This window comes from Mchenga conophoros, linkage group LG23 (assembly GCF_057382185.1).
Source record: "Mchenga conophoros isolate Kocher_MC1m ecotype Shallow Benthic linkage group LG23, M_conophoros_male_GT1.1, whole genome shotgun sequence".
Taxonomy (NCBI): Eukaryota; Metazoa; Chordata; class Actinopteri; order Cichliformes; family Cichlidae; genus Mchenga; species Mchenga conophoros.
In genome coordinates, this window is record NC_140547.1 from 51,395,218 (window position 1) to 51,420,460 (window position 25,243).

Below are 25,243 nucleotides of genomic sequence, written 5' to 3' on the forward strand. Positions count from 1 at the left end.
CTTTTGATGTAAAACCTTTCTCTGTATCTAGAGAAACACTTTAACTATATATTCAACTATATAGTTTAACATTTGGTCCGTAACTATCATTTAAAAACAATAAAAAGGTTTAAAAGAATATACATAGGCGGCTATAAAGACTGCAGGTCAAACATCGTGCAGATACAGAAGGACCTCCTGGGGTCCAAAATGTCGCACTATTACAGAGCAATGCTTACAATAGTCTTGCATGGTTAGCCAGTTAGACAGATGCAAATGTTAAAGTGCTAAAACAGACATGTAAATAAAATACAACATCATGTTAGCAGCTTATTGGTATTAATGTCTCTTAATAAGAGAACTAACTGTCACACAGTGTTGTTGTAACTTAATATCGTAATGGTGGTAGTGCAGTGGCAGTCTCCGGGCAGTCTGTGGTCAGCTTCAAACCACCCGTCTACCTGCAGAGAGCGTCTGTTGTCAGATGGGTGCAGTGTTACAAATATACGGCACAAACGGTCTGTGGGCTACTGTTGTTGGTCCATCAGCCAGCCATGGAGGAGAGTGAAGTTACAACATACAAAGCACTGAAGTGAAACTGAGGTAAAAACACTGACAAATGTCCGCTGCAGCTCTGGTCTGTGACTCTCATGCATCTTTTTTGATCTGTGATGTTTTTTTCACCCGTTTTGCTTCATCCACATCATGCACTGTGCAGTTGGTATTTTGGAAAACTGCACAGGAGAACATCTGCATTCACTGAAAACACTTCTCTGTTGACTCTTTGACACATACCTCCCAAGCTGGACACAAACTTGTTAGTATTGAGTCAATGCCTCTGTTGATTGTTGACAGCTACTCCAGTTTTGTCCCACGGGCCAAAGACATGCCTGGTTTAGGTTAAGTGCACTTCTAAATTGGCCACTTATTGTGAGCATGAAGATTTGTCTATTGTCTGCTCGCACTTTGACAGTGTATCCAAGATGTACCTTGGCTTTTGGCTTTGCACAGCTGGGACAGGCTCGAGCACCCCTGTGAACTTCAACTGGATGACTGAAACAAACTAGAAGTTAACTTGAGTTCTAGTTCAAATGTTTTCATAGTCATTAGACACCTGATCCATTTCCAGATTATCCTTGCAGACATTTTCAGCACGTCTAGCTGCATGTGTCCTGATGTTACGCTGATAGCGGACTGAGGCGATATTTTGATAGAGATCATTTCCTGGCTGCCGAAGGCTTCTGTACTGGTCCCCCAGGTCATTGTCATACTATAAGAAAATATATAAAAAATTATACTGCATCATAATGCAGTTCAATTTATTTATTGAGCATCAGTTCACAACAGTTGTCTCAATGTGTTTATATTGTAAAACACTCTAAGGCCCTGCAATATTAAAAGCAAAACCAGACGACGTCCTATAAGCAAGCACATGGTGACAGAGAGAAAGGACAAAAGGCAAAATATGGGAGAGTTTAATTATTACTAATCGTTAAATTCAGTCGTATAAAAACACAGAGAGTGAAAAGAGTTTAGTGAAGAAGAAACACTCTGCTGCACATTAAAGGACATCTCCTGGTCCAATATTCATCTCAGTGACTCTGGAGGCCAAAGTACTGCTGTCCGGGGTAAGTATCTGGTTAGAAACCATGTTCCTCAGACTTCTGAATTAAATAAAAACTGGTGGGTAAAAGTGCTTTTGAAACCTCAGCGTTCCAACTGTGTGCACAGAGTGCACTGTAGATATACTGTAGATACTTCAGTTGTACATCTTTGTAACTAAAATGACAAACATTAAACGTCTCACTACTTTGACTGTACAGGTAAAGCTTAAGAATCGATTACTCACCACAGAAGATGAAGTTTTACGTACGGATATTTCAATTGTTTCTGAGCGTGAACGGCAACTTTGGATAAGAAAGGATGTCAGTGTTAATGAAACATGCAGTCACATATGTGCAGAGAGAAATGCTAGAAAACCATCTGAGAGATTTACAGAGTGAATATATCTGGCACAAATTTTTATTAATTTCATCTATTTTTCACTTCATCTGCCAGCAATTTGTGATGAACACAATAAAGTAATTCTTCAAACTATTACAAGAATGAAAGTTTCTCACCCACGACTTCTCAACCAGTAGAAAAATGCCAGGTTAACTCCAGTTACAATGACGACTCCTGCTGCAGTGATCAAATAAAGAGAAATAGACGTGTCTGTTGAATTGATGTTCTCTTCCTCCTCTGAGATTGGCACTGACATTAAATATAAAGAAGCATAACAATGATATTGTGCTGGCATCATCAGGACATCTGTAATCACAGCAATGAATATAAAAACGATCCACACACAGACGTAAACAAGCTACACAAATCAAATACTGTACTTGGGTCCACTTTCTTATGTTTGACTAGCTGTGAATGAAAATTCTTAATAATCCTCATGCAATTAAACGAAGTATGAAAGAAAATATATCTAAAAAGAAAACTGATTAAATACAACATTAGCGCAGCAGGAAATCACATAAAACATTCCTACCTTCCACAGTGACACTGAGCTGGAGCTTATATGTTCCTCCGGTCTGTACACACTCACAGGTGTAGTTCCCGCCGTCCTCTGCTGTTACATTTGTCAGGTGGAGAAACACAGTCTGATTTTCTTTCATCAGTGTGAACCTGGAGTCACATCCATGCTCAAAGTTGTGTCCATGTCGATACAGCAGCCTGCACTCCTCTCCTCTGCTCCTCTGTGTGCTGATCTTACACACTATCAGCATGATCACGTTCAGCGTTTCATTGCTGCATATTCGAGTGACATCTGGTTGTTTGTCAATGATTTTCATAAGAATCTCCGCACCAGCTGAAATATGTAAAACTGGAAGTCAGTTCTGTGTGATATACAGTTGCTAAGTTACCAACATTTATTGGTAAATACAGGTAATAAAACCTAACACAGATTAACTGTAAAAAAACAACAACAACAACAAAACAATCCTACATAAATAAAAGTAATGTTGCTGCATATTCGAGTGACATCTGGTTTCTTTCCAGTCTTCTTCACGAGCATCTCTGCAATCATTCATTTACAGTAAATATACAACCAAGTCTGAGTTCATCACTGCTATAATTGATAACATGTGATTATGTTTTTGTGAAAGCACATCTCTTTTTTATGTAACTGCAAAGAAAGATAGAAAATAACTGAAGACATGATTAATAAAAAAATATTTACCTTCATCACTGTAACACACAAGTATAGGCAGAAGCAGGACAAAGCAAAGTTTCCGTAGAGTCATATTGGTCAGGAAGTGACTGTAGCTGGTGTCAGTGTACGGTAGATTATATTGAAAGGAGGAGACTTGCCCCTCAGTAATTTCTTTTCTGTGGCTAACTGAACCTCAAAGCCTGTTTAAAAAGGAAACGCATTTAGAAATTAAAACTGTGTCATGACATCAAAACACACACTTGACGGAAGTGACTTTGTTCACACACTGACTTCAAAAGTGACTGGAAAATTAGGCCCCACTTTGTGCGACTTTGTATTTGTGTGATTTTTTGAGCAGCAGCATGGCCTACTTTCAAAACATAATGCTTTTCCCTTTGCGCTGCATGCACACTCCACTGCACTCCACAGGCCAAATATGACCTATGTAGACCTATATATCAGGGAAGGCCAGAGGTAAGGCACAATACAGGATAATGCAGCATCTCTGATTCTCAGTGTGCAACACGTTACTGATTTCCAGCAGTGGAACAGATGGGGCACAGCCAACCGCAATGCTCTACTTGATGAGCTGAATGCTTCGCTTGCTTGACTAAACACCAACCAACGTAGAGACATTCTACTAGCCGAGGCAGCATGGAGCTCTTCACACACTGACTTTGACTGAGGCATCCAAGGGTATGAGGAGAATTCACCCCCAAAAGCAGCTACCCTGGCAATGTCTGTAATAGGTTTCTCAGTCATTTTGTGCCTGCATGCTTGAACCCCACCACCACAGTGCCTCTCTCTGGAAAAAAACAGCATAACCTGTTTGAAGCACGCTGCTGCTTTTACTAGTTTAGCTTTTTTTCTTACTTATTCTTTTTCTTACTTGTTCTTTCATCTGTTTTATTATCGGTCCCTCAATCATGTGGATTCAGAGAGTTTTTGTTCCACATAATTTCTCTTGGGAAATTAAGCTCTTTAGCCTTGGACTACCACCATCCGTCTGCTGCTAGTTCCTGAACTTCCTTATAGATAGACTTTATGCAGCCATAGCTGGTACCAGGACATCAGGCACAAAGACACCGAGAACAAGGATCCAAAGGATCCACAAGGCTGTGTGTTCAGTCCACTCCTGTACGTGTACAACCTCCTCGCCCAAAGAAACACCTCCATCAAGTTAATTGACTACACAACCGTCATCTGGCTTATTATTGACAGCTTACAGGGTAGAGGTGGCACAGCTGGTGTCCTGGTGCAAATAAAATTATCTCTCCTTAAAGGCTGAGAAGACTAAGGAGATGATTATCAACCCAAGGAAGATACAAGACCAGCTCACCCCATTTTACATCATAGAGATTCAGGTGGACTGAACTGATCACGTGGTAGTGAGTCAGCTGGCGGGAGAGCATGCTGGACAGACCTTGTGCACTCTCTCACACTGGCAGAGGCCCTGGTCTCTGAGACCTTTAACTCCCACCTCCAGCAGAACTTCAACAACTTTCAGAGGATGGGCCGGGGCTAGGGACACTGGACCAAGTTCTGCACCTTTGGGGTGGGGTGTTGCTGACTTGAACAGAGGATGTAGTCAGGCAGTGGAAGGAAAACTGACACACCCATCACTGGGGGTAAGGTCACTGAGGCAGTAGCTGAGCATCTGGGGAGGATGAAGTTTGCCTTGAGATGGGGTGTCTGGCTCATTTCAGTACAACCATTGCAGGAACTTGGTCCACATTGCCAACAATTCACATTCAACATTCACAATCCTGTGTGAAGCTCTGAGAATGAAAATCATCACCAGGTCTGAATTGCTGTCCACTTTTAGAGTGATGCAGACAAAGCACCAGTCTGTGTAGTAAAGAGAGTGCTGAGTATAAAGGTGAGGCTCTTGGTGTAGAGGTTGATCTACATCCCTGCCCTCACATATGGTCACGAGCTACTAGGTAGTTACAGAAAGAACAGGATCACGAATGCAAGCGTCAGAAAAGAGGTTCTGATCACTGCAGGTCACTGTTTATAAAAAGGGAACACAACATCATCAAGGACCTCCCCCGGTGTATATGACAATAAACTTCTTGATTCTTCAATATTTTTTCCAACTAGCATTTACAGAGACACAGAATCAGAGAGATCTGTGAGTAACCGTGCACAATTGATTATCATGAAAAAAAAGGAGTCATATTCCAAACATTTTATTGTATTTAGATTGCATTACGAGTTTCACCCAGTGTTATGAATATTGGTTCATATAAGTCTGTGGTGAAATGTTTTGGGCTGGGATTATTTCAGTCGATCGGGTCTAGGTTAACAACATTTTACAAAATTCTATGCCTAAAGAAATGAGGTCAGCTAAATGATCAGTGTTTCAGGAGCATGAGACATTCCCCATAATCAATACTGCAGATGGAAATAAATTTGTTGTCAAACTGGTGTTTTTGAATAATGAACAAAGGAAGACAGATTTAAATACACACAGGAGGTGATCAGGGGGAACACATGGGGAAACAGCTGACTGGAATAAACATAATGATGCCACAGGGGGAGTGAACCTAAACACAATGACAAAAACACACTAGACCCTTCAAAATAAACCATGAAACAGAGAAAATAACCATAATCAAAGAATAGAACTGAAACACACAAAACACTGGGTCATAGACCCAGTACCATGGCATTTGTGACATTGCCAAAGTATATTTTAACGATGTGGCAAACAACAGTCCGTAGTAACCGAGCTTTTGGTTTGGGACAGTTTCTGTGCTGAGTGTGTCTGGGTGTGATGCTGGTCAGAGGAGAGTGTTTGGTAGAGATCATTTGCTGGCTGATGAAAGCTTGTGTAGGGGTCATCTGGGTCATGTTCATGTTCTTGTAAAATAGCATATAATGCTTGTTGTCACACATACATAATCAACTCACAGCCACTTCCTATTTGTGCAAGTAACCAAGCTAAAAAGTCATAGGCTGAGGTAAGCGTGGGGAAACTGCAATAGTCGATTCAACAAATAATTATATATACTTTATAAATATACACGTAACCATGTAACCGTAGTGTGTTAACGCAATGCCACGATCATAACAGGAGTAGAAATCCTGACAAATTCACCCCCGAGGTCAACCAGTGCAATGTTCAGAGAAACAGAGCTGCACCTCAGACTCTAAAGGCTTCAGTCAGGATCTGCATATTTTAAATTCATGACAGTACAATTAGAAAACACTGAGCAAGTACGGTTCATTTGGGTGAGATGCTGGGAGAAATCCTCTTTTGACTGAAAAGGCCATGGCAGCACATCTTTGCAAAGCTGCTGCTGAACAAACCAAAAGACTTTATGCACCTTTGGACAGATGAGACCAAACTGAAGATGTTTGTTCATAATGCAAAAAACCAACCACAGCATATTAGCACAAACACCTCAGACCAACTGTTAAGGACGATGGTGGCACTGTGGTGATTATGGCTTGCTCTGCAGCTACAGGACCTGGGGCCCTTGCAGTCATTGAGTTGTCCATGAACTCCTCTGTATACCAAAGTATTCTAGAACCATCTGTTTAACAGCAGGAGGTTGGGTGAAACTGAGTCATTTGAAAGAACAATGATCCCAAACACAGCATCGAATCTGCAGCAGAGCGGCGGAAAAAGAAAAAATGGAGTCAAAGTTCAGACCTCAATGCTGCAGTGTGACCTGTGCATGCAAATTTACCTACATGGTTCTACAAGCTACTAAATCATGTGTGTATTTAGTTTTTCAGCGGACTACATCGTCTTTCGTTTTTTCTTCACAAGACTGTAAATGTGCATTTCTGTGTGTCTAGTAACAAACTTTAAACTAGCTGGTGTTTAGAATATGAGAATATGTTACAAAGAGCTGTGAGTTTCATGCACACACTGTCCGGATGCTTCTGACCTCAAACAGCGCCTTAACAAAAGACGTCAATCAAAATGGTGTAATGAGCTTTAATACCATTACAGTCAAAGATTATCTCACCATAGGCTTTTCACTTGGTAGATGAATCCCAGAATAACTCCACTTATTAGGATGACGACAACACCACACCAATCAAATAAATGGGATTAGTCATTCTTTCTGATTTAATCTTTTCTGACTGACATCATCTGTAAATCAAACACACATCATGCACTGCGTTATCATATCAGACATATTTAAAACAAAGATTCATTCATTTAAACAAATATAAATTTAGTCACAGTGTGGTCGATTTAAACAAAGAACAAAGTGACTTTACCTTTTACGGGGACATTAACATGAAGATTAAATGTTCCATCAGGTTTTATGCACTCGCAGGTGTATCTCCCACTGTCCTCTGCTGTTAAACCAGTCAGGTGGAGAAGTACAGTCTCATTTCCCATCATCAACGTGAACCTGGAGTCACATTCATTAACAAAGTCCTGCCCATGATTTTACAGACAATCAGCGTAATAACATTCTGAGTTTCATATGGAGTCATAACCGGCTCTCCTCTCGATCTTTTCACAAGACTCTCTGCAATCAGTGACAATGAAATACAAACAGTGAAATGAATCTGTGTCAGAAGTTATTGCGATGATTTTAATCCCACCACAAAATATTTACATTTTCACCTTTTGACCACACTCATCGAGACGTCTTTACGCTACAGTGTAACACGTGCCAACAGTGCAGAGGATTAAAGAGCACGACACTGGTGTACCTGAAACGACCACTTCTCACAGACGTACATCTAGGTGAGACTTTTCTTACAAAGGAAGAGCATCTGCAGTAATTGTAGACTGAAAAAGAAAGCAAAACAGCAGATTGGCGCAGTGATGCCAAAAAGTGACATCACTAAACACCAGGTCCACAGTCATATGTTCCCACTACTGTCAGAAAGTAATCCCTTTCACTTTCACTGTCGTTTTAACAAGATAAACCTAATTTACTGGAAAAAGGTACAGAAAGTATAAACCTATTGCTAAGAAAGTTGGGATGCTGTGTAAAATGTAAATAGAAGCAGAATGCAGCATTTTGCAAATCCCTATAAAGTTATTTGTAGTTATTGTTTTCTGTTTTAGTAAAACATAAACTTAATAAATTTCAGCGCATTCAGAAACACGTGGGAAACTTTAATAGTGTTAAAAACTCAGGAGATGAAATATCTGCCAGCTCACGAGGTCATTGATTGACTATTGAAAAAAACAAAAATAACATCAGGGCCGTTAGTTATTATAAGTACAGTATAATAGGTACCACTCCAAGCCTCAGGAAGAGTGAACACAGTTATCACTGAATCCCTAAATGCAAGATAAAACTGTTGCATGCAAAGAACAGGAAACCTGCTGAAGTTTAAACCAAGCATCAGAATCAGGAAGAAAAGCATTTTGAACATGGCATGGTTGCTGGAGGTCTTTGTACATCACAAACTGCTGATCTACTGGGATTTTCACACAAACCATCTCTGGGGTTCACAGACAAATGGTCTGAAGGAGAAAGGCCAGAGGTGAGAGGAGAATGGCCACATTGTGTGGGGCTGAGATGAAGGCAACACTTGATACAACCAAGCTATGCAGAAGAGTTCTCTGAACTCCTTGTAGCAGATGTGCCACGACAGCAGAAACCCACACTGGGTACCACTCCTATGAGCTCAGAATAGGAAACTAAAGCTACCGTTTGTGCAGCCTCACCAAAACTGGACACCAAAAGTAGACAGTAGCAACATTCACAGTTTAAGGTCAGAGTTTTGTGTGCCATAATTGTTCATGCACTCGTGGTTTGAGCTGCAGGTGTGAGTTGGTGATTTTCTGGGCATCCGATTCGCCCTTAAGTCTCATCTCTGAATTTATAGCACATATGCAATTCAGTGACCGGCTCTTTTAATTTGACATATTTTAAATTGCTGTCAATAAATTGTTGTTCTTACACCTTGAACCGCGTCTCTGTCTGAGGTTTAACAGACCTGAGTGAATTCTTGGTCATTAGCATAGTTTCAAACAAGATATTCTCCAAGTGAATGTCCCAGGGTGGCATTGTCGGGTTTTTCCCAATAATTTTAAAAGTGCCAGGATTCTAGTTTTCTGACATTTAACACAATTTTGCTCCTTTTTTTTTTTCAAACAATAAGAGCAAACATTTCAGGTTTAAAACTGTGACAGTAATAATGTAGGGTTGTCATTTGTACTTAAAAACATATAATCATTTATGCTTAAAGATATATAATCGTTTGTATGTTGATAGAATGTCTCATCCTTAGTAGGTCTGCTAAGATTCTGTGTGCACCATGAGATGGGAGGACGTTCACTCCCTGTGGTGTTCTGGCATACCTCATATACATCTTAAGTCCATGGGAAGGTCGCATCCTGTCTTGTGACATATGGTGTGGTGGAATACATACTCTGTATCTGTTCAGTTACAAGAGTCCTTTGTTTAGGTGGACTGCTGCAAGGAGGACTCCCAGGAGACTCCTGGTGCCAGCTATCTGGGGAGTCATTCACAGGGTCATATTGTGACCCACACACACACCCACACTTACACACAGACAGGTATACTCTGCTCACACACATGCCTGTGTAAGATGTCACATATTCATGTAACCACAATAAAAGCAGCGCTACGGTGAAGCCAGCAGAGAGTTTGACGGGGTTCAAGTGGGAGGAACAGCGCTTGACCTCAGTCGGCCTCGCTCATGCGTGAGATTACACAAAGAGCTTGGTCATGTGTCTTGTTTAGCTGCTGCAGTAGGTTGTCTCGTTTGTTCCAGCAAAGGTTTGTGCTTAGATAAACCTAACGAAAACTATTGAGACTGGTCTCCTCACTCCCTTAAATCTGATGCAGTGTTGCAGAAAAACAGTTGAGTGATGCTTTGTGGTGCATTTTTTAATTTGCTAACATCAAATTCACTATGAGCAACTAAAAAAATTAAAAAGTAACTTTTTAATGACCAAGGGTCTTACCATATCTGATGAGAAAATAAGTGAGATGTTGCTGCGTCAAGTAAAGTGCTAAAACTGACATGTTTGCTCTGGTGGTTTTCAGCTAGAGGCCTAAATTTGATCTGTAAATAGAAGTCTGCATCCTCTATGCAGCTCTTTGCAAAGTCACTTTCATATAGCACCCTTAAAACACAAGTGCATGATAAAAATGCACTCTGTGCAATGCAATGACTTAACGTTTATCAAATTAAGATTTCATGATTAAAATTATTTTGCATGCCTTCAAAACTTAAACATTAAAATCGTTTGGTTTATTTTCTTCTACAATAGTGATTACATATGAGTCATTTATAGCCAACACAGCACAATCATGATCAGAATGCTCAGACTTAACTCTCTGTTATATTCATGGAGTCTGGCAGTGACGAGTCTGTGGGAGGCAGATCTGAAGATGATTATACAGAACTGAAGGCATGAAACAGCTTCTGGAGCGAGTTATATTTCAGTTTGTTGTCTTTGTATTGTAAGAAAGAGAATATGTGATCACAGTTTAAAGACGTTTTCCACTAGAACAGCGGTCCCCAACCTTTGTTGCGCCACAGACCGGTTTATGCCCGACAATATTTTCACGGACCGGCTGTTCTAAGGCAGCGGTCCCCAACCCCCGGGCCTCGGACCGGTACCGGTCCGTGAGTCGTTTGGTACCGGGCCGCGAGAGTTGAGGCTCAGGTGTGAAATGTCTGGTTTTCAGGGTTTTTATCGCTTTTCAGCGTTATTTTGTTATCGTTTTTATCGTTAACTCGGTTTTCCTGGGTCTTTTCACGTGTGTTATGAATAAATCTTCTTTTTTTCAGTACCGGTACTAGTTTTGATTTGTTGTATTTATCCGTGACACCTTAAAGGCCGGTCCGTGAAAATATTGTCCGTGGCGCAAAAAAGATTGGGGACCGCTGCTCTAGAATATTGTGTTGAACTTACCGGTCACTCGTCATACATATACATATTTGTGAATGGTGAGAATAGTGGTGATAGAAAATGCTCAGATGTTTATGAGGGGCCGTGTTGGATACTATATTGACTTTAACTTTGAATGTTTTCATAGACACTGTAGTCTGGATCATTGTCCTGATCATCACAGCAGAAATTTTCTGTGGTTCTTGTTAAGTTTTTCCCGAAATTGTGTTGATGATGAACCGGGCTGATAGTTTGGTAGAGGTCATTTGTCGGCTGCTGAAGGCTTGCGTAGGGGTTCTCTGTGTCATGTTCATCCTGTAAGAAGATTTTTTTAAATTCTTTTGAATCTTATTTTTAATAAACCAAAAACAAGACAAGGACATAGAATAAGGAAAGGGGGGAGAGATGTAAATGAAATCAAATGACATAAGAAAGAAGGAATATCCACGGTGATAACAATCATTAACCTGACATCGAAGTTTATCCACATATATACATATATAACATGTAAATATATACCTGTACATATGTGCACACATACATGAACATTTATACAAATATATAAGTAATAAGGAAAACAAATAAATTAAATGTCAATATTAGTAAACAACAGAGGAAGGGATTTGTTGGGAGTATCTGAGAAGAAGAAGAAAGGAGCAGCTCATAACACACAAAAGAGCAGCTTTCGGTGGCCAAGAGGAGAATGAAGTGTAACTAAAACAGTTAGAGATTTCCAAAAATTGACACCATCACTATTTTTTGGACAGCAGTCAGCCAGCTCAAAGGATGAGCACCACCAAAAACACCCCCCATACCCTGGGGGCGTCTTTATATATCAGTCACTGGGACTAGGAGCTACCATAATTGGAGGTATCCCAACGTACTTCGTTGTACTGAAGTATGTTTAATTTTTTATTGTTTTCAAAGAAGAATAAAAACAAATACACTGAAAAAGAGAAAAAACAAATAAAATTAAAAAATAGAAATAATAATGGAGCAGTGTGGGGAGAATCTGGAAGTCGCTTTTCCACCCAAAACACAATTATAATAATTGCATTTTAAAAACAAAATGCCACTTTGCACACATTACTTAATGTAAATAATTAACTAATCTTAATTATGTTGAGAAAAAGTTATTGCAGTCTGCATAGTTGTCCCTTATGTGTTGCATATATTCTGTGGTTATAGGAAAACAAACTTTAAATGGACAGAAAATGTATATAGTACATGGCACGACTGCTTTTGTGTCAGAGTACGCTCACACACAGGCTTCTTTCTACTTTTCACTCACGGTGTGTTAATCGGTTAATTATAACTTGATCATTTTCTAATGCTCATTGTGCCACTCAAAGAAGCATCAGCTGAAGTCAAAATCTAAAACTTTATTGTCTTCCTTAACCCAAACTAGACTTTAAATACATTACTCACCAAAGAGCCGGGACTTTCATGCACAGATAGTCCAGGTGTTACTGGTACTGAGTAGCTTTAGATAATAACAGAGGATAGTGTTAAACGTGAAACGTGAAACATGCACATGCATGAAAATCAAGGTTTAGAAGAGTAACTTGCTCCAGAAAATTTTAAAATTAAAAACAAAAAGGTTAATATTCAAATTAAGCTATTGCAGTAACACATAAATAAATTTGAAGTCTGTTACCTGTGTTGAGTTTTCTTCCAGCAGGTAAATGCAAGAATTAATCCGGTTATAATGATGGCCCCTACTGCACCAAGGAGTCCAGACGAGATTAAAGTTAATATTTTTGTTGAACCGGTCGACTCTTCCTCGCCTGAAAAAAACATCAAACCATGTATGAGAGAACAGCTCAAATCAAAAGATTAATAATGAAAAAGAGGTGAGAAAATCTGCAACACATTAAGCATAATGTTAACCTGTGTTCACCTTCCATGAGAGCCCTCTATGTTTTGTACACCCACACATGTAGTACCAGTACCCACAGGAATACATTAAGTCTGGATTAAAAGGCGTTTAATAAATCCACACTTTACCTTCCACGGTTACATTGAGTTGGAGCGCATATGTTCCTCTGTTGTGTACACACTCACAGGTGTAGCTTCCACTGTCATCTCCTGTTAAATTCGTCAGATGGAGGAACACAGTCTGATTTTCTTTCATAAGTTTGAACCTGGAGTCACATTTGTTTAACACCTCTGGTCCATCTGGATACAGAAGACGACACTCTCCTGTCCTGCTCCGCTCAGTGCCGATCTTACACACTGTCTGCGTGATATTGTTCGGCGTTTCCCCGGAGCAAATTTGAGTAACATCTGGTTCTCTCTCAATAGTCTTCACAATAGTCTCTGCAAAACATTACAATAAGCATGAACTACAGCGTGGGTTAGCAACTGCTGCTGCTGAAATGACAGAAAATGATGTCATCTGAATAAAAGAGATGAAAATAGAGGAAAAACCTCATTACCTTCACTGCTAAAATAAACCAATACTGGCAGAAGTAGGAGAAAGTGCCGTATCCATACACCCATATTGGTTTAGAATTAACTAGTACAGCAGGTTTTAGCGTACTACGTCTTATAGTGAGAGAGGAGAGGACATATAGAGGAGGACAGTAACGCCCATCTGTGCTGTTCTCTAGGGACCTGAAATTAGTTGCATCTCTAAAAAGGAAGTGCTTTGACAGGACTGCTTACTTGTGCCATATTAAGACAACTGCAAGCAAGCATGTGAAAACAATTCACTAAAAGTCAGAGGCACACAGAGGCAAAAGCAGAATTACTGTATGTCTTCGGACAAAAATATGACAAAAAGGTTGAGTGGGCATTAACCATCTAAGACTGTGTGCACTGCGCTCTACTTAAGAGACAACGGAAAGTACAAACAAAGGTTTTGCTGCCAAAACCTCAAACTAGCACCTTTTTCTGTAGGTCAATGATACAGCTTCACAGAAAGTACAAGACACAACAGATTCAACTTTCACGGCGATCTGACTGAACTGATGGCAAGGTTCTTCAAATTTTTCTATATTAAACATTTAAAACTAGCCGACGCCTGCGTCTTTCTACTTTTCTGAAGAAGTGGGGTTCTGCCCTTGATTCACATCATGATAAATTTTGGGAGAGGTTTTTTTAAAAGGAGGAAAACACTCTGATATTCTAAAAGCTAATTTCAAACCTTCTTTCCAAAGAATGTGACTCTTTTTCAATTTGAGAGACAGTGACACACAAGTAGCTTGGTCTAAAGTTTCCTCTGAGAGCATCTAAAGTCTTTGACCTTACCAGTTCAGCATCAGTATAGAGTGGGCCATTTATATGGATACACCGTAATAACACAGGAATGGTTGGTGATATTAAAGTCCTGTTTGTGGCACATTAGCATATGTGAGGGGGCAAACTCCTCAAGGTGGGTGGTGACCATGGTGGCCATTTAGAAGTCGGCCATCTTGGATACAACTTTTGTTTTTGCAATAGGAAGAGGGCCATGTGACACATCAAACTTATTGGTAATGTCACAAGAACAACAATGGTGTGCTTGGTTTCAACGTAACTTTATTCTTTCATGTGTTATTTACAAGTTTCTCTTTGTTCACAGCCATTGACATGTCGAAGAGGTTAACACATCATTGCAGCAGATTTCAATGCAAGACACCCTACGAGACCACCCATCTCCCATGCTACAGTTAGCAAACTGCTTGCTAAGTTTCGTGAAACTGGTTCAGTGTTGGATTTGCCAAAATGTGGACGCAAGGAAACTGTCACTAGTGAAGAAACATCAGTGGCTGTCCTAGCTTCATTCCTCAAGAGCCCACAGCGTAGCACTCGCCGCATGCCACTGGAGAGTGGCATTAGTCCAACATCCCTTTGGCGGATATTAGCTACTCACAAATGTCACCCTTACAAACTCCAGCTGCTGCAGCATCTCAACGAGGATGACCCAGATCGGCGCACAGAATTTGCAGGATGGGCAAAACAAAAATTGGAACAGGACCCTCAGTTCACGCAGAAGATTTTGTTCAGTGATGAGGCAAACTTTTATGTGAATGGTGTTAACAAACAAAACCACCGCTATTGGTCTGACACTAACCCACACTGGATGGATCCCTCCAAGACTGTTGGACCAACAAAAGTGATGGTTGGGTGTGGTATATGGGGCACAACGATAGTGGGTCCATTCTTCATCAATGGAAACCTCAAGGCCGCTGGATATTTGAAATGGCTACATGATGATGTGTTTCCCTCTTTATGCACTGAAGCTGGCACGTTCCCTGAGTGTTTCCTGCAAGATGGTGCACCACCACATTATGGGTGCAGGTCCAAGCATTCCTAGATGAACAGTTTCCTGGAAAGTGGATTGGTCGTCGTGGGCCAGTTGAATGGCCCCCAAGGTCTCCCGATCTGACCACCTTAGACTTTTATCTTTGGGGTCATCTGAAGGCAATTGTCTATGGTGTGAAGATACGAGATGTGCAGCACCTGAAACTACGGATACTGGATGCCTGTGCTGGCATTTCTCCTGCGGTGTTGCTATCAGTGTGTGAAGAGTGGGAGAAGAAGGTTGCACTGACAATCCAACACAATGGGCAGCACATTGAACACATTTTATAAGTGGTCAGAAACTTGTAAATAACTCATGAAAGAATAAAGTTACGTTGAAACCAAGCACACCATTGTTTTTCTTGTGACATTACCAATAAGTTTGATGTGTCACATGGCCCTCTTCCTATTGCAAAAACAAAAGTTGTATCCAAGATGGCCGACTTCTAAATGGCCACCATGGTCACCGCCCATCTTGAGGAGTTTGCCCCCTCACATATACTAATGTGCCACAAACAGGACTTTAATATCACCAACCATTCCCATGTTATTACGGTGTATCCATATAAATGGCCCACCCTGTAGATTCTTAGACTTTATTCAGTGAATCTGACATTTTCACCACATTAAACCATAACTACAACTATAGTGAGTAATATATGGTCTTAAACAGAGACCAAATTTGCTCTTGGTGACCAAATTTGCATATAATCTAAACCTAGGTCAGTGGATGATGCTTTAAAAATAGGACTGGCTTACATCCACCAACATCCCAACTCCCCAGGGACATATGTTAGCGTCCTGTTTGTGGACTTCAGCTCGGTGTTCATTAGTAGCAATAGTCCTGCACTCCAAATTGTCTGTGAACTACAAACTTTCTGACAGATCCAAAAGCTGGAGAGAATCACATCCAGAACCTGTAGAATCAGCAAAGATGCGCCCTCTCCCCTTTGTTCTTCTCCCTGTACAAAAATAACTAAACCTCACAAGACCCATCTGGTGAAACTGTGATATCTGCAAATGATGGTCATTGGACTCATCAAGGAAGGCCATGAGTTTGCAAACAGATGTAATGTTGAACAACCCCTGTGGTGCACTGTCCCAGCTGAGAAAGTCCAGCTTGCCTCTGAATTCCAATCTGCAATAATCCAGTCTGTTCTCTGCACATCCATCACTGTGTGGTGCGTACCAGCCACAAAATGGGGAAAGAACAGACTAAAAAGAACAGTCAGGGCTTGATATTGTCATGTCCTGACTCAAGTCCTGACTCATTTGATGAACAGATATTGTCTACTCATCAAATAAGCAGACATTATCACTCCAGATCCATCTCACCCTGTACACAACTTGTTCCAACTCTTCCACCTCTGGGAGGCGCTAAAAAGCAAGTTTCTTTCCACAGGCGTTCCCTTTTATGAGCACTTAAATCGCTCACATAGTGTCTACACTAAACAGTCACAGTACCTGCTGCTGAACCAAATGCATGCTGCTTATACTGCATGTTGTACATACCTGCACAGTGTTACTCACCGTTTTTTTGCACAGATTTCTGTTGTTTCTGCTTATTTAGGGGCTTAGTTTCAGTGTCTTTGGTTTGGTTTTACCACTGAAGAATTAAGTATATTTCATTGAAATATCGCTGATTTTGTTTCCTTTTTTTGGCCTTGTGTATTGAAAGCAACACCTTTAACTGAAAACTTCTCATTACACTGTGGTTTGAGGAGCCGAGGGGACTTCCTTTAAACCCTTAGTGGTAGACATAACGCCTTATTTGCAGGGTTTTGTGTTTGTTTTAATGTTCACAGCTTTTCAAAATGTTTCATTGTGTGTATCTGTAAGTAGCATTAGTTCTGAAAAACATGCAGAATTCTCAGATCCATGCACAGGTTCACAAACTGATAAAGGCTCCTTTTGTGCCAGTTCTGTCAGCATCCTCCTGACCAACTCTGCACATTATGTACGTGTACATTAAAAATGCACAGTATAGAGTATGGAAATAAAAATATTTATTCATGGACGTTAAGTAGCTTTTGCTGGGGAGTCTCTCTTTAAAACCTTTTGCATGCGAAGGAGCTGAATGCATGTATCAGGACAGGAAGCTGATGCAGGAAGCATCATGATGGTGTAAGGTCAAGGTGACAACCCATCAACCGCTGCTGCTATTGTTTTAGAGAGAGGCCGGAAATCCCACAACCCCCTCTTATGTCACTGATGAAGAGATAGTCAGTATTGTTTCACAGTATTTTACAGTGAAATGGAGAGATATGAGTCAAGGAGTTGCAAGGTGTTTGTGAACACTGATAGGCAGGAAGTCCGACGTTAGGTGGGAATCTATGTGAATTATAAGGTTTGACAATGTCATTACAATTGTCCCGATTCTCAAAAATTGTGATCTGTAGTGAGAATAGGGAGCGGGTGGAAGAGGGCCTGGAGAGGTGTAGTAGAAGAACAATGAAAGTCAGTAGAGCAGTAGAGAGATTGAGCATTTTGGAGACAAAGTCAGAGAAAAGCTGAGATGGTTTGGACATGTGCAGAGGAGGGATACAGGATATTCTGGAGAAAGGATGCCGAATATGGAGCTAACAGGAAGAAGGAAAAAAGATGAGTCTCGGAGGAGGTTCATGAATGTAATGAAGGAGGCCATGCAGAGGTTTGGTGTGACAGAAGAGGGAGCTAGAGATACAGATGAGCTGCTGTGTTGACCCCTAAAGAGAGCAGCTGAAAGAAGAATGCTTGTTTACAGTGAAATCTCACTGTGCTTCAAGATGATATCTGGGTGGCGCTGTTTTACAAATAATTAACATGTAATCATGTTCTCTTTAATCAAGGTAAGATAAACATGATTACATCAAATCTTATGCAACAGAATTCACATTAGATGCAATTTCTATACTGTAGATGTAAAGCTTTACTACTGATCAGTCTATTCCCATCTGTGCTATAACAATACCATTTAATTTCTGTAGGTCAATTCCAGGATAATGCTGGACATAAATATCTATGGCAAAGAAGGTTAACTTTACATTTTGTGAACTTGGGGGTTCCTTCGTTTGCTGCTTCAAGGCAACAATGTGCTACACAGGTGCACCAGTTCTATACATACTCAAGCATCTGATTCAAAATGTTTACTTTTATTTTTACAAACTCATTTTCATACAAGCATTTATAAAATATCTGTGTGTGCACAAGCATGGGTTAGTGAGCCTGTGCCTGTTTGTGTGTCTGACACTGAAAATGATTCTTTCAGGAAGAAGTTGCTGGTGGATGTGAAACTGACGTGGATGTCACATTTCTGGTGTTTCTAATGTTTGGAAAAGCATTTCATCACACTACCTTTCATCTCCCTTCATCTCACTCTCTGTGCTCCAGACACAAAAATGTGTAAACACCATCATCACCCACATACGCACACTGTTACTTGGACAAACATCTCATGTTTGCCCCTTAACTGCCCCCTGATCTCCTAACTCATCATCCGACCTGAATCTGAAGGGAATCCACCAGCCTCACTGTCTCTCTCATCACAAGGAATAACTCTGTCCTATTCTCTTATTTGTAATAGTGTTGCATTTTACTGTCATTTTATTGTGTGATTTAGAGATTGTTAATCACCATTTTATGAACATCATCTGATAGCATCTCTGGTTAGAGTTGGTGACACGAATGGACAAATTGTACCTTTGCATTGGATGAAGATGCTCTGTCCAGTGTACATGTTTATGTGGATATTCACATCTTGGATGTGCAACTGACAAATCTGCAGCAGCTGTGTGATCCCATCATGTCACTATAGACTAAAACTTCTGAGGAATGTTTCCATCACCTCATCACTCTATGTCATGAACTCGGGCAGCTCTGAATTACAGGAGTGCCACTCAGTGTGGTCTTCAGCTGCTGTAGGTAAACTGTTTGAAGGTTTAATGTGTGTTCAGAAATGCCCTTCTGTATTGCTGACTTTCTCTCAGCTCGAAGATGTTAAGCCATTCTCTTCTGACCTCTGACCACTGATATCAGCAAGGCGTTTTCACCAAGAGGGGGATATTTTCTCATTTTCAGGCCATCCTCTGTCAACACTTCCACATCCTTAAACTCAGTCTAAATTCAGTAGGATACCATAGTCATGTCTCCAAGCCTAAACTCATCGAGTGTCTCCCATATGATTGGCTGATTATTTATTTACATTTACGTGCAGGTGAACAGGTGTGCTTTGTATCTGCATGCCTTATAAGTTTTAGGATGACCTGTTTTTGTGTCCATGAACTGAGATCAAATGATTGTTGCTCAAATGTGCAAGAAAAGGCATGGTAACAAACTTACAGTACACGGAACAGTAATGTGTTGCATCACCATTCTGCAGATAAATGCAGCGATACTTTGCATCACTTTGTAATGAGGCATGAATAAAAGGTGCAAAGTTTCGCCAAGCAGTGTAATGACACAACATGTGTGATTATCAAGTTACTGAGATGAAGTAAAGTGCTGAAGCTGATCCATTTGCGTTTGTGGTTCTCTCATATTTGGAGGCCTGAATTTGATCTCTAAATAGAGAACAGCATCTGCTGTGCAGCTCACTGCATTGCACATAATAAAAAGCAGTGTGCAATTTTTGCATCACAACGTTATAACTTAGTAGGAAACAAAAACTCTTTGTGTAATGTTACTTAACTTTGCTCAAGTGAAACTTCCATGAGTAAAATATAGGCCAGTTACACATTGATGTTTAACAAACATTACTCTCAGTTCTAAAAATAGGAGACAACAATACTTTCTATGTATTCAAATCGATGCAGTCATTTATTTTCTTTCTCAATAGTAACACAGTGGATGATTAACACATTTCATTTAATACCAAAACTTTGACTGAAAAGGGTAAATAAAGGAACAGACTCAAGGCCACTGTATTTGTTGATATTTGATATTGGACTCACTTTTGGTTTACATGTTTTCATAGTGTTCATGATTCAGATCAGTTTCCTGATCATCCAAGTCAACCGTTTCTGTGGTTCTCACGAGACGACAGTTTGATCGATATCATCATGTCCTGGCAGATGAAGGTTTTTGTAGGAATATTCGAGATCAACATCATCCTATAAGACAATAACATGGATGCAATCAATAGATTTAAAAAAAAATGAATTCTGGATGTCAGTTAGAATAATAACCAATGAGAGAGTCACTGCTGGGTCAGGGACCAATCTCTGCTGAATCTAAACCGCACACACTTACTGATCCTTAAAGCCCTCTTCATACGTTCCATTGATTATTGGGCCTTTAAAATAAAGTCTTAAATAGAAAGGGAATGTAAAAGAAATCAGTAGAACTCACAGTTATGTTTATGCTATAAGCTAACCAGAAATAATTTCTTCGGTTATACTAGGAAGCATAGTCATTGGGCTCTGGTTCAATAAATAAAGATCAATATTCATTGGCACATCAGGGCAAGACGAGGTGGATTATTCACCCATCATCTCGGACTTCTAGCTTCAGCAATGCCATGCATCAAAAAAAAAAAAAAAAATCAACTGACTGAGTGACCAGATTTCTCCATCTTGGATTTTTTTTATTCCCAGGTTGGCACACAGTTACATTGAAACCAAGCACACCATTGTTTTTCTTGTGACATTACCAATAAGTCTGATGTGTCACATGGCCCTCTTCCTATTGAAAAAACAAAAGTTGTATCCAAGATGGCCGACTTCTAAATGGCCACCATGGTCACCAACCATCTTGAGGAGTTTGCCCCTCACATATACTAATGTGCCACAAACAGGATTTAATATCACCAACCATTCCCATGTTGTTACGGTGTATCCATATAAATGGCCCACCCTGTAGTATCCTGTTTGTGCCAGTTGATGAACTTCCTGGGCTTTGGGACTGTTTGCTGTCCCTCGGCTCCTCATGTGTGCTCCTATTCCTTGGCATCCATGCTGCCTGGTTGGGACTGGCTTCTGCTGTCTGGCCTCTGTTGGCTCTCGGCGGGGTGCCCTGGGATCAGTGGAGACCTTCCTGCATGTTTCTTGCTCAGGATGCTGGTCTCCACAACACTTTGGTCTTCTCTCGGTTTGGACATTTGGGGTTTCTGTGCTCATGTGGTTCTCATCACCCACCCTGTGTGATGAGAACCACATGAGCCATCACCCCCAGCAGAGCCATCTCTGCTGGGGGTGTGGGTGTCCTCACAACATAAAAGACCACACTGCCTGTCATTGTTATTGCTTATTATTGCTTGAGTGTTTTGTTTCTGGGTTTCTCTGTGGTGCATTTTGCTTTCTTTGAAGGGAATTGGGATATCACTGATAGCATACTGGGGAAGGTCAAATTCACATGTTTACAAAGGCAGGAGAGGACGTGAGTAAATCCTGTGACATATTGTGAAGATTACTGAAATGTTGCCAAAAGTGGCTAAAGGTAGGTAACTAAAGCTAAAGCCAGACAAGCAAATATTAGAATGTTTTACTGTTTTATTTATTTTGGCCAGATGGTGTACTACTCACCAAAATGTGCGGCGTTTCATGTATATATAATCCCGGTGTCTCTGACCTTGCATTGCCATTTTGGAAGAGAAAGAACGACATCATTAGTGAAACACGTATTCACAAAAATAGAGCTAAAACTTGTAATAAAATTTTGATTTACTCTACATTCTTAAATAAAATAAGTAAATCGTCCTGTCCTTTTATCTGGTAGATCTGCACTGTGAATATTTTTTAAGTCTTTTACCTGTGACGTTTAAAACAGTAGATAACTCCCAAAAAAAATGGAGTTACAACGAAGACTGTAGCTGCACCAACTGAGGAGAGTAAAATTACAATTCTCTTTAGGCTGCCGCCACCATTCTGGACGTCGTCTGCAAAGAAAAACATTAACATTATCTCAGCTAGTTTATTACAGCTGATGTTTCTGTCTGCAGAAACTATGCTACAAACACAGCAATGAACATAAAAAGCAAAACCTCATGAATTTTAACTGCTAACAAAACCTTTAAAAAACCATGTAGTACTACCTTCTTATGAAAGCGTGGATATCACATCACTGAAACACTTGATAAACACTGTTAAAGCAGTGGAAAATAACCACCTTAACTCACATGAAAAGTAAGGAATAAGTTTGCACAGTGTTACCTTTGTGCTTGTGTTCACCTTCCACGTTCACCTTCCTTGAGAATGCATCAAGACCTTTCACGGTAACAATGAGATGCAGAACAAATGCTTCATCAGCAGTTGTACACTGACAGGTGTAGTTCCCGCTGTCCTCTGATGTTAAATTGTTCAGGTGGAGAAACACAGTCTGATTTCTTTTTATCAGCGTGAACCTGGAGTCACAGCCATGAAAAAAGTCCTCTCTGGTCTCATACTTCAGGAGACACTCTTCTCCTCGGCTCCTTTCTGTGCTGATCGTACATGCAATCAGTTTAATATTCAGTGTTGCACTGGTGCATGCTGGAGTTTGGTCTTCTCTCCCAATAGTCTTCATAATAGTCACTGCAAACAATCAATTAAGAGTTTATGTATTGTGCAATATAGTCTGGGTTAACAAACCCAATAGTGAAAATTGCAGATAATTGTGCTCGATGTGAATGAAAGATGGGCTGCAAATTTGTAAACAGAAAACATTACCTTCACTTTCAAAACACCCAGAAAGCGGCAGGAGCAGGATAAAGCACAGCCTCCATTGATCCATATCAATAAAAGAAATAAACACTAATGCAGCGCACATATGCCCCCTCATATACTGAAAACTGGAGGACAGTGATGCCCACTTTAATACTTCTCTGACTATCTGAACATCAAAGTATTGGCACTTCAAAAAAGGAAGTTCCTGTGCAGGCGTGCTATAGTAGGACACTGAAAAAGTAAATAGCAAGCACGTGAATACAAAAATAACCCCATTTAGACTGCACTAAAATGACCTGCGTAGACGTAGCTTTTATATATAGATATATATAACTAAGTTTTACAAGCTAGATGTGTGAAAAATAGCATGCAATAAATAGCCTCTGTAGACAGAGGGGTAAATAGCTTCAGCTTCATTTGCTCCATATTATAACAAAGAAGTTCAGTGAGCATGCACATCATCTGGATTTGTACACATTATACTTTATGTAACTGATAAGCGGAAGTACAACCACAGATTTTACTGCCTAAACCTCAAACTAACACCTTAATATGTCAGTGACGCTGCATCTTCTCAGAAAGTGTAAGACTTAAGTGTAAGTTAAACTTTCCATTAATAAAGGTTCACAATTCACATCACAAAGTCATTCATGGTCTTTCTTCAAAAGCAGAACAGCACTTTGATGTTTAGTCTAAAAGCAAATCTCATGACAATTTCATTCAGAATGTAAACATCTTCAGCGTGACACAAACTAAATACAACTAAAATGACATTTTATATACATCATTACCTGTCAGGCCTAATAATGTATAATGTATTGTGTAATAATGTGTTGTATAGTATCACCACGATTTCATGGAATAAATGAAAAATATGCTTTACTTGCTGTTTCAGGATGTTTTTCTCATGTCTTGTTTTGTGTTTCACTTCCTCTTGTTGTTCTTTTTCTTCTTTTGGGATTTTCTGGCTTTCATTGGTTTCACCTGAGTTTGCTTCTCTGCTGTGTATCCTCACTCTGCCTTCTCCTCTTTCCTGTTTTCAGTTCACTCACTTTTCCTCCTGTGCTCTTCACATATGTTTCCGAGTTCACGGCTTTGTTTCCTGTGTTATTTTGACTTATTTTTAGTGTATTTTTGTATCTTTTTTTACTCATTTGGAAAAAAAGCCAAACCTTATTTTAAGATTGAGTTTCTTCATTTTCCATCTCTGACCCGTGGTGGATGACCCATCCAGTGTGGCCCACTAAATGATTCTGCAGAGCATGAAAATTCCAGAAAATAAATATTTATTTCAACTTTTCAATAAAATGCGCTCCCATTGCTATTGTGGGGATAACAGCATCACTATATAGGAGTGCAAATCCATGAAAATGTTAAATTCTGAATCATCCATCCATCCATCGTCATCCGCTTTGTCCGGGGTCGGGTCGCGGGGGCAGCAGCCTAAGCAAAGAGGCCCAGACCTCCCTCTCCCCAGCCACCTCCTCCAGCTTGTCCGGGGGAATACCAAGGCGTTCCCAGGCCAGCCGAGAGATATAATTCTGAATCATAAAAATGTGAAATACTTCAGTTTTAGTTTAGTCAAAACACTAGACTAACGGATGTCCTGTGCATTTGTGGATACACTTTGATCTATAAATTGTAAAGCACATGTTGTGGTAAGTTGTTAAAGTTAGGTATGGAGTTCAGATTACCCATACATTACAGTAAGTTATGCCAGGACCGTGACGGTAAGACATTGCACCATGAAACAAGTTCAACATACCCAGGACGTCTTTCTGTTATGGGGCTTCTCTCTCTAACTTCAACAATCAGGCTAAGCGGTCACTTAAAGGTGGTTATAAACGTCATAAATGAATCCAGGGTTCGTTAATCTAGGTGCTACCATGTCCACATGGAAAAGGTAGCGAAGTGGCTAATTTTACAAAGGGAGCAAGCTACAATGTTAGAAAAATTATGCATAATGCAGAGTGAAACTAACACAGTTTCTGAAATCAGCAGTATGATTGTGCTGTGCAGAAGTACAAAGTGCTGCACAAGTGCCCCTGTGGCTCATTGGGTTGAACCAGTGACCCACATGCTCAAAGACAAGCAGTTACCTGGGTTTGACTATGCCCCAGGCAATTTCCTGTGTGCCATTTCCCCTCTCTCTCTTTCTCTCTCTCTTGACTTTCTTTGCAGCTCCATCAAGTAAATGCTACAAAATGCCCATAAAAAAGCCCAGTGTGTGGTCTGTAAGTGCTTCAGTCAGCAAGACCAGAAAAACACCATGATATGCAAAAAGTTGAGGCAACACAAAAACCA

The 25,243-nt window shown here is 40.2% G+C and overlaps 1 protein-coding gene across 1 annotated transcript; it reads right to left on the reverse strand.

Annotated features, from left to right (window-relative positions):
• Positions 1–317: 317 nt before the first annotated feature.
• On the reverse strand, positions 318–3,275 carry LOC146548285 (uncharacterized). Its single transcript, XM_085265226.1, has 5 exons — positions 3,209–3,275; positions 2,516–2,836; positions 2,100–2,232; positions 1,829–1,886; positions 318–1,249 (listed from the first exon to the last, which is right to left on the reverse strand). The coding sequence occupies exons 1-5, from the start codon at positions 3,270–3,272 to the stop codon at positions 1,067–1,069; spliced, it is 759 nt and encodes a 252-aa protein (XP_085121352.1). The 5' UTR covers positions 3,273–3,275; the 3' UTR covers positions 318–1,066.
• Between the last annotated feature and the right edge of the window lie 21,968 nt (positions 3,276–25,243).

Coding starts and splice junctions, on each gene's coding strand:
- LOC146548285 (XM_085265226.1), bottom strand. CDS start 3,272: ATGACTCTACGGAAACTTTGCTTTGTCCTGCTTCTGCCTATACTTGTG. Junction 2,837..3,208: donor TGTGTGTTACAGTGATGAAG/GTAAATATTTTT, acceptor TACATATTTCAG/CTGGTGCGGAGATTCTTATG. Junction 1,887..2,099: donor TACTGGTTGAGAAGTCGTGG/GTGAGAAACTTT, acceptor TCTTATCCAAAG/TTGCCGTTCACGCTCAGAAA.